This window comes from Varanus komodoensis, unplaced genomic scaffold (genome assembly GCF_004798865.1).
Source record: "Varanus komodoensis strain SLA01 unplaced genomic scaffold, ASM479886v1 scaffold857, whole genome shotgun sequence".
NCBI classification, from domain to species: domain Eukaryota; kingdom Metazoa; phylum Chordata; class Lepidosauria; order Squamata; family Varanidae; genus Varanus; species Varanus komodoensis.
Genome location: NW_025336551.1, coordinates 1 through 9,960, shown reverse-complemented (window position 1 = coordinate 9,960; position 9,960 = coordinate 1). Strand labels below are relative to the sequence as shown.

Sequence of the window (9,960 nt, the reverse complement as noted above, 5' to 3'; positions counted from 1 at the left end):
TGAGGGTGCTCTCTTGGATGCCCTGACCGATCGCCTTCGTTCGCCATCCAGTGCAGGGAGCCGGAAGGGCAACGGTGGGGCAGAACCAGGAACGGGGCTTTCCCACCAACGGCCCTGGGGCCTTTGAGCCGCTCGCATCCCTTTCCTGTGCAGCATGGATGCGGACACTCCTCTCGGGGGGCTCCGCACTCCTGCTCAGCAGCGCCCCTTCCCGTCCCCCTTGGGCCTGTGCCAGGCGGCTGAATTTGGCAACAAGCGCTGGCTTGGGCCTTGCTGTTCTGGTCCTGCGCCCCCGGGACGCCCTCACGCTGTTCCTCGCTAGGCTGGACGTCGTGCTGCGGACCCGGGCCGACCGCGCAGCGTTTCAGGGGTTCACGCCGTCGAATCATGGGGGTGCGCCGTGCGTGGCTTCCTGGGGTGAGGCGGCGCTTGCCGGCCCTTCGGCTCACCGCCCGCCCTCTGCCTTGTCTCGCCAGGAAGTGACGGCGCCATGGAGGGCGACAAGGAGGCCGCGGCCGGCACGCAGCCGGGCTCCCCGCCGGGCGAGAGAGCCTTCGCCTTCCCCGCCTGGGAGGAGGGCTCGGGCGACGAGAACGTGCTGGTCATCCACAGCCAGGTGGAGGAGGAGCAGCACAAGTGCCCACTCTGCGGAGAGGTCTTCGGCCAGCCGCTGAGCCTGCTGCGGCACCAGAAGCAGCGGCATGCGGGCGAGCGGGCCTTCGTGTGCCCCGAGTGCGGCCGCGGCTTCGGCCTCAAGCACAACCTCATCATCCACCAGCGCATCCACACCGGCGAGAAGCCCTTCGGCTGCGGCGCCTGCGGGAAGCGCTTCAGCCTCAAGCAGAACCTGCTCACCCACCAGCGGGTGCACGGGGGCGCGGGGCCCTCGGCCCGCCCGGCCTGCGGCGAGAGCTTCCGGGAGCAGCGGCTGCCGCTGGCCCACCCGCCGGGGGAGTGTGGCGGGGCGGCGGCCGCGGCCACGGCGAAGCAGGGCCCCCCCGGGCCCCCCCGGGGGCAGGCGCGCGGGAGGCCCCGGGCCGCCAGCGACTGCGGGGAGGGCTTCGCGCCCTTGCGGGAGAAGCCCCCCCGGGACGGCCCCCCCCGGGCCTGCCGCGAGTGCGGGGAGGGCTTCGTCGGCCGGAGCGGCCTGGCCAGCCACCAGCGGGCCCACCGGGCGGAGCGGCCACTCCAGGACAGCGAGGCCGGCCGGAGGCGCTTCGGCCCCAGGGAGCCCCCGCAGGGCCCGCACCAGAGGCGCCTCGGCGGGGACGCCCCCTTCCGCTGCCTGACCTGCGGGAAGGACTTCGCCCAGCAGGCCAGCCTGGCCGCACACCGGCGCAGCCACGAGGCGCTCAGCTGAAGTGCCTCCCGGGACCGCGGCCGAGCGGAGCCGAGCGGAGCGCCTGCCCGGACGGGGGCCGCCGGGGGCCTTCCTGGACGCCGGGTGCCGAGTGTCTGGGGGAGGGCGGCCCGGCTGGGCCCTGGGGGAGGGGGAGGGGGCGGGGGCTGTTGCGAGACCTCTGGCCGCGTGCCGCTGTGCGCCCTCCCGGACACCTGCAGGGGACCGTCCCGCTCCGGAGCAGCGCCCGTTCTCCAGGATGGACGCCTCCCCGCCAGATTTCAGCACGGGATGGGGGGCCTGTGTGTCGCGGCCCCTGCCGGCCCCGCCGCGTCCTCGTGTCCGGCCCAGGCTGCCGAGTCATCTGGATCTGCGCCCCATTCTTGGACAGCCATTTCCCCCCCAGCTCCATCCGCCGGCGCTCCCAGCGCTGCAGCGTCCGCCTGGGGCTGCAGGGGGAGGTGCCTACGGTTTTCTGCGCCCCGTTTGGGGGCCCTGCTTGTGCCAGCCCTGCCCTCCACGGACAGCTGAATGCCCTTTGCGGAGGCGTGGGGGGCGCTGCCAGGGTTGTGCCCAGGATGCCCCGTGTTGTTCTGGGTGCGAGGAGGGGCCCGAGTGAGTCCCCCGATGGGCAGTGCTGAGGCGGGCCTTCGGAGGTTGCCGCGGGGGCTGCCCTGGGGAGACGCCTCGTGCCAGAGCCCCCCCGAGCCTTCCGGCTCCCTGTGGACTTGCACCTGGGGGGGGCGGTGCGTGCAGAGTCGCCCCGACTTGTTCATCACTGGCCACAGAAGGGCCTCCACTGAGAGCCGCCCGGGCCCACGGCCTCGGAGGGCGGTGGCGAGGCCTGCGTGTGGGCGCTCTGGGAAGTCCGTGATGGCTGGAAGGCGGCTCGCCGGAGGGGCAGGTTCTAGGGCCTCGCGCATGGGGGGGGGGGGGGGGGGGCGCCTTTGCTCCCTCCACCAACTGGGCCTGTCTCTAGCTGCTCTGGCCCGTGGCCTGGACGCGGCTGGCGGTGTCTTCTGTGCTGGCCTCTGGCTGCTCTTGCGTTGCCTCCCCGGTTCCTGGGCTGGACCAGTTAACCCATTCCGGGCACAAGCCTCTGCGTGCAGAGACGCCCTGCCGCGCCCGGCGGCTGGGGAGCGCGTGTGCCGCGGGATTTCTTCCTGCCCAGACTTGCGCAGAATTGTGGCTTCGGTGTGTTCCAAGTGTTCTAAGCACTTCTGTTTAAGCAACATGTCCTGGGGTGGGGGGGGGGAACGCCCGCAAGCTTAAGCCAAAGCATCACTCCAAAGAAGGAGAAGGGGCTTTCTCCCAGAGCGCCCCTCCCAGAGTCGCATGCTGCCCCTCGCCTGAAGTACAGGGCCCGCAACCCAAAGCGCCCAACCGTCAGGCAGGTCTGGGGGTGGGGGGTCCCGCTGGTGGCCCTGACGGGGACTCTGGAAAAGGCCCCTGACGAGCGGAGCCGGACTTGGTGGGCGATGCGGGAAGGGGCACTGCACCGCCACCCGGCCTGATGCCCCCAAGCTCTGCTGGGCTGCAGCTCCTGCCTGCCTGGCTGGGAATGATGGGAGTTGCAGGCCAAGCACGCCCGGAGGTGCCGGGGGGGGGGTGCAGCCCCACCCCGTCTTCCTCACAGCCTAGCCAGGGCAGAGCCCCGTGCGGGAACGAGGCTGAGTGGACGGGCTGCTCTGTACATTGACGGTGGTGTGGGAGCGAGGCGTGAGCAGGGAGCGGAGGAAGGCCGCAGATCCCGCGTGGAATTCTGCCCACCGCCTTGCCCAGTCAACAGGCCACCAAAGGTGACTGGCTGGCCATGGAAGAGGAGAAGCGCTGTCCCCCAGTCTGCATGGAGGGGCAGGTTTCCGGTTCCCCGTCTGGTCGTAATAATCCACTCAGCGGCCCTCTGCACGTGCCGGCTGGCCCTCTTCCTCCGCTTGCGGTCCGCGCAGAAGGGGAGGCTGGAGCGGAGCCCCGGGGCCAGGCGAGGTTCCCGGCCGCTGCAGGTGGGTCTGTGTTCACACGCTCCCTCCAGCTTGTCTGCGTGGCGCTCCAGGTGCCCCCGGCTCCCGGGGCGTCGGCAGCCCAAAGGGGAGCCGCCCCATCGGAAAGCGGCTTCTGTGGCTGGCCGCGTGGGGCGGAGGGAGGCAGTGGGGGCCGTTGCTGCATGCACGCTGGTTTCCTGCCCTCTGGCCGGGGCAGTTGGGAGTGACAGGCCAGGCCCCGCGGAGAGCGCCAGGCTGCCTGCCCCGCTCCCTGCGGGTCACATGGTGTGGCGACCGGCCCCGTAGGAGCTGGGCAAGGGGTGACACCGAAGCCTTCCTCCCCGCAGAGGCTCCTTGCTCAGAGCCACTCGCCCCCTGCAGGCGGGCGCTGGGCTGCTCCTCCACCCCCGGCAGCCTCCAGACCAGTCCCTGGCTGGGCCGTGCCGGCTGTGCTGCCAGCCAAGGGCCTGTTGGCCCGGCTGCTGCTGGGGCGGTCTTTCCCAGCGGGGCAGGATGGGGCGGCTCCTCGTGTGGGCCACTCCGTGGAGAGTGTGGGGGGAAGGCTGCCCAGCCGGCCCGCGGCTGCAGGGCGGGCGCCCTTCTCGGAGGCAGGAGGCAGCCGCGAGAGGCCGTCCTTGGCGCAGGATCCGGGGCCTTCAGGGACCGGCCTGCGTCCGTGGGGCAGCACTGGCTCCTCGGTTCCCCCCGCCATCAGGGCCCCGGCTGCTCGTCCTCTTGCGCCAGCAGGCTTTGCGCCGGGACGCCCCACTGAGCGAAGGCAGCTCTGCCCCTCGGGCCTCGCGTGGTCCCTTTGGGGGGCCGTCCTTCTGCTTCCTGCCTGCCTTTGAGACCGAGGACCGCAGCCCCGAAGGAGCAGGCGCAGTGGGTTTGGGGGGGTGCCAGGGGCCAGGCTGGAGGCGACCGGTGCCCCACGGCCCAGCTCTGCGTGGGAGAGTGGGGAGGCTTTCCCTGGGAGACGCTCGGCGCGCCCCTTTCCCTCCCGCCACCTGCTTGCACCTCCTTGTTGAATAAAGTTCTGTTGGCTTTTGTCTCTGCTCCTGGCGGTGCTTTCTGGCCAAGCGGCGGAGGGAGGTGGAGAGGCCGGGGCAGCTCGGCTGGGGTTGGTGGTGGTTCCCGCGGAGACATGCCTGGGGCTTCGGGCCGCTTTCCGCGGTGCTGCGGGGCCGGCGTTTCGGCCCGGAGCGTGTGCGCTGCGCGCCCAGTGTCCTCCACTGTCCAGCCTATGCAGGCGCGGGACGCGCTGCATAAAGAGCGGCACGCGGGCAAATCGTGTTCCTGGGACTGTTTATTCTGCAGAAGGGCCTCTGCCCGCGCTTCATTCCTCTTCCGCTCCGCCCAGCAGCCCAGGCGCTCTGGGTGGTTCACGCAACCCATAAAAACAAGGCAATAGCATAGCGTGAAACCTTATCACAGTGCAAATGTTTTAAAACCAAAGAATTGGGAACAGCTCCGAGCAACACAAGGAAGAGCAGCCCTGTGGAGAGGCCGGGCAGCGCGCGCTGGTCCCCTTGACCCCTGCAGAGTGCGCTCACCTGGACGGCCTTGGCATGAAGGGCATCTCAGCCAGGTGCCGGAAAGAAGGCAAGGTTGGGGCCGGGTGCGGCACAGTGGGGAGGCCATGCCACAGGTGGGCCGGGGGGGGCCCACATAGAAAGCCCTCCCTGTGGCCGCCCTCCGGGCCTCCCTTGGAGTTGCACTTGGGGGAAGCCCCAGGTGTTGACGGTGGAAAGGATCTCTGGCCGTGGCTGCTAGGTTGTGTGCCCGGCTGTCGTGCGATGTGGGAGAAGGGAGGGGGGCCGAGGAGGCTCTGCGGGGCAGCAAGTGGCGCATGTCCCGTGGTGAATTGCCGCATGGCTGGGTTGTCCGGCGAGGCCCGGTTCCCACGGTGGAGTTCGGCTCTTGTTCCCGTAAGGCTCCCCAGGGCATCTTTGCAAGACGAATGCCCGTTGGGCAGCAGCTCCGCCAAAGCAGCCCATTCTCGGTGGAAGTTTCCACCTCTATCGCCCTATGTTTGAGCCACTCCGATTGTGGGAGTCATATAAAGTTCGATGCCCATTTCAAGTCGAACGGCAGCCTTTGCTTGGCCCTCTCGACTGACGCCCCTTGTCCTGCATGTGTCGGTTGACGGCACTTTAAGATTCCCCCCCTTCAGCGAGTTGTTGGTCCCCGTGTTTGCGGAATGGACGTTCTGTGTTTAATTAACTTCAATGGGCGGCCGTTGCGTTCATCTTCACCCCTACGGGGTGCACGGGAACTGAGAGCGTGGCCACGTGCAGGCGCACGGGAAGGCACCGTCTTAGCGTGTCCCTTCAGAAGGAAGAGTGGCGGGAAGGAAGCCAGGAGATGGAAAGGGACGGGAAAGCGGCAGAAGACAGCGGGCCCAGGAGAAGCAGGCCCAGGGAAGGGAGAAGGAGAGCTGGCCGGCCGGAAAGAGCAATCCGATGAGCAGCAGGAAGGAGCAAGCCGAGACTTGGCAACAGGGATGGAGGGGGGGCTCCTCATGAGGGAAAATGGGGGGTGCTTTGGGGCGGTGCTGGAGGCTGCTCCGCCAAGGTCGAGGGCCGACTCCTTTCCCTCCCTGCTGGAACGAGATAAGGGCCACAGCAAATGTACCAAGATAGAGAGGAATTTGAAGGGCTGGCTGGCTGGCTATTTCCAAAGAGGCAGTGGTAAAGGCCCCAGTCCAGTTTTTCGGCAAACCATCCCGGGGGGGCCTCCCCACTTTCTAGAGAAAAGGCCGCCGTCCTTCCTTCATGCCCTGGCCTCCTTCCACAGCGTCTCTTCCGTGTGTGCAGGGCCAGGCGCGTCCCGCGGGCCCAGGTTGCACAGCGGCTGAGCTGCAGGCCAAGGTTCAGCAGGGGCCGCCCCGGTCGGCTGCCCACGAGTCGAACTGGAGAATAAAACAGTCCCGAAGTGGCGGAGCCGGTGGTCGCAAGGGGGCGGCGACGCGGCTCGTGAAGGAAGCGGCCTCTGACCTGGCGTGAAGCGTGGGCCGGCTTCTCCCTGTTAACGCCGCCAGAGTCATTTCAGAGGATGGCTGGCTTCTTCAGTCTGCCACAGAAAAACGCCGAATCGCGTGCCCTGAGGATCCAGCTGTTGTGGCCAGACTGGGCCTCTCTCCCGAGGCCGCCCGGGCCCTGCTGCAGAAGCCACCACGCCATATCCACGGCTGCGTCCGGCCGGCGCTCCAAGGCAAAACGGTCACCAGCCTGCCAAAGCGTGTGCTGCAGGAAAGCCGGCCGGTTTCAAGATCCTGCGGGGGACTGTTTCTCCCTGGGCAGCCTCGGGGACCAGACCGCAGGTGCGCCTGCGTGGAACCCGAGCAGAATGCCAAGAATGAGCCGGCAGCTGAGACGGTGCAGGCTGCAGACGCACTGCAAACGCCTCCGAGATCGCAGTGCCTGCTTGTGCTCCACGCTGGGCGAACAGTTTGCAGCAGGCCAGAAAAGCGCGCCATTTCCCTCCCCTCGCTCGGCTGAGTTTAGACGTCCAAGCCCCGACCTTCACCCTGGATCTTGTCATATCTGAAATAACATTCTGAACAGAGAGATAGAAGAAGGAACAGTAAGAGCACAAGTCGGACTGATTTCGGGGTGGCCCTGAGGGGTGTGAGGGTCCCCCCCCCCACCAGGATCTTGCTCTGTGTGTGTGTGTGTGCACGCGCGCGCTGGGCTGGGCTGGGCTGGGCTGGGCTGGGCTGGGCTGCCCTCCATCTCACGGGGTCTTTCTACGCTTCTGCTTCTCTTGCTCACCTACAAAGGGAACCGCAAGGTAACAGTAACTCCAAACTCGCAGGTCTGCCTGCAGCCCCTCCAGCCCGACTGGGAGGGCAAGGATTTGGGCTCTGGCATTCCAGGAGATCAAGAGCAGCCCTCACAAACTGCGGCTATTTAGGAGAGAAAGTGCAGAGAGCTGAACCTGACGCCGCTGTTTGGTTCTTTATGAAGCTGCGAGAAGAAAGAGAAATCTAGAAACAGAGCGAGTCAGAAGGGGTCTCCCAGGCCATCCAGTCTGACCCCCGGCTCCAGCCAGTTCCACTCATGACATGCCCACCATGTGCATACATAGCCTGTCTTTGAACACCCTCAGGGATGGGGCCTCAGCCACCTCTTGTGGAAGCCGGTTGCTTCTCGGCACGGGTGGAATCGCTTCCCTCGCACTTGTCCTCATGCCAGAAAGAAAAGCAGCGCTGAGAAACATAGAAACAGAAACAGAGCGAGCCAGAAGGGGCCTCCGGGGCCATCTAGTCTGACCTCCGGCACCCACCGGCTCTGGTCACGACATGCCCACCATGTGCACATCCAGCCTGTCCTTGAACACCCGCACCGGTGGGGCCCCAACCACCTCCCGGGGAAGCCCATTCCACACCCTGGGGGTCCTGACTGTCAGGAAGTGCTTCCTGGCATCCAAATGGAACCTTGGCTCCCTGAGCTTTGCTCCATTGGAGCACATCCTGCCTTCCTCTGCAGGGGAGAACGGGTCTCTCCCCACCTCTGTGTGACACCCCCTCACATACATGCATGTTGCCAACAGATCCCCTCTGAGTCTCCTCTTCTCCAGGCTGAAGAGACCCGGCTCCCTCAGCCTCTCCTCACCTGGCTTCCCCTGCAAACCGGCCACCAACCTTGTTGCCCTTCGCTGCACTGACTCCAACCTGGCTATATCCTTCCTGTAATGAGTGGCCCAAAACTGAGCACAGCACTCCAGTTGCGGGTGCACCAGAGTCATGTAGAGTGTAGTAATACCTCTCTCGATCAAGAAGCCACACTTCTGGCTATGCAACCACGGGTGGTGTTTGCCTTCTTGACCACCGCATCACATGGCTGGCACATGTTCAGCCTGCAGTCAACCAGCACCCCGAAGTCCCTTTTGCAAGTGCTGCTCTCCAGCCACTTGTCCCCCAACCTGTACTTATGACACCCATTCCTATGCCCCAAGTGCAAGGCCTTGCACTGATCCACAGTGAACGCCATCCTGTTGTCTCCTGCCCACTGCCATAGTCTGTCCAGATCCTTCTGGATCCGGAGTTCCTGCTCCTCAGTTGTGGCCACGGCCCCCGTTTTAGTCTCGTCTGCGAATTTGAGCAGTGGATTGTTCACCCCTCCTTCATATTGTTGATGAAAAGATTGAACAGGATTGGGCCCAGGAGAGAGCCCTGGGGGACCCCGCTTGTCACTGGCTGCCATCCCGATGATTCCCCATTAATGGTTACCCTCTGCTTCCGGTCAGTCGGCCATGCCCTAATCCACTGGACAGTGCTTTGGTGTATCCCAAAACTCCTCAGTTTCTCCACCAGGATATCATGGGGCACTTTGTCAAAGGCCTTGCTGAAATCCAGGTAAACCATCATCCACCGCATCCGCTCCATCCAGCCACCTCGAAACCTTGTCCTCGAATCCCACAAGGTTCGTCTGGCAGGGCCTGGGAAACCCAGCAGCTCCTTGGCGGGGCTCCTTTGGCGGCTGCTTCCGGGCATCCACAGAGCCGTGACTCTCCAGCCCCCCACCTGTGCGGGCGAGGACGGCTCCCCCTCCCTGCTTTTCGGAGGATGCAGCCAACGCAAACGCTCCTGTGAGACGCCGCAAGCACAACCCCTGCGCAGACCCCGAAAGGGAAGAGGTGCGTGCAGGCGGCTGGGCCTGGATCAGGGCCCTGGTGCGGGTGCTGGGAGTACTGCGCCCTTTGCCTCTGCACATGGAGAGGGGAGCCCCATGTGGAGCCCCCCCCGTGCCCGCGTTTTGACCGCGCAGGCGGGGAGGCGACCTCACCCGCGTTGCCCCCGCCTTCGCGCCGGCCGAGCCGTGCGGGCTCTCGGGCGAGGGCAGTGCGGAGGCAGCGCGAGGCCCCCGGGGCTCTGCAGGGGGGCCGCGGGCTGGGGGGCCAGAAGAGGAGCCGGGTGCAAGCGGCACGCCGGGAAGGGGCGCCGGCCGCTTGCTGGCGTGGGCCGGGAGTCCTTCGGGGGCGAGGAAGCGCCTGCGATGCGCGCCGGCGCCCCTCACCCGCGGGGGCTCCGGGCTGGGAACCCCGCGGGAAGCGGCTCCGAGCCCAGCGCCCCCTGCGAGCGCGCCGCTTGCCGTCCCCGCGGGGGCCGCCAGGTGGCGCTGCGGCGTCGACCATCCGCGTGAATCGGACGCGATGCGTTTCTGCGCCAAGGAAAACCGGGGCGGGGGGCGAGGGCGGGGAGGCTGGGAGGAGACGGGGGCAGCCCGGCGATCGATCGGGAGTCCAGCTTCGGTGCCCCCAGGGGAGTGTCTTGCCAGGGCTCTCCAACCCGTGCTCAGGGGAGGCCGTCGACGCACCGCTCGGGGGCTTGGTGCTGCCCGCTCATCCGCCTTGCTCCTTCTGCCTCTCCGGGATCTTGTCCCGAGGGCTGGACTTAATCGCCCGGGGGCCCGTCATCGCGAACTTGGGTGCCCTCGCTCGGAGCCGAGGCTGCCAGCCGCCCAAAATACGTTCTTGCCCGGACTTACAATGAACTTGCGAGGCTTTTCCTGGGCTGCTTCTGGGGCTGCAGGGAAGCCAGGCGAGGGGGTCCGACAGCCACCCTACTCGCTCCTGGGACTCACCTGCTCGGATCGTGCTTACTGAAGATGAAACTCAAATATTTGGCCACCTTAT

At 66.6% G+C, this 9,960-nt stretch overlaps 1 protein-coding gene across 1 annotated transcript; it reads left to right on the top strand.

Annotated features, from left to right (window-relative positions):
* The first annotated feature begins 490 nt into the window (after positions 1-490).
* On the top strand, positions 491-1,360 carry LOC123016540 (gastrula zinc finger protein XlCGF7.1-like). Its single transcript, XM_044417052.1, has one exon. The coding sequence runs from the start codon at positions 491-493 to the stop codon at positions 1,358-1,360; it is 870 nt and encodes a 289-aa protein (XP_044272987.1).
* The last annotated feature ends 8,600 nt before the right edge of the window (positions 1,361-9,960 follow it).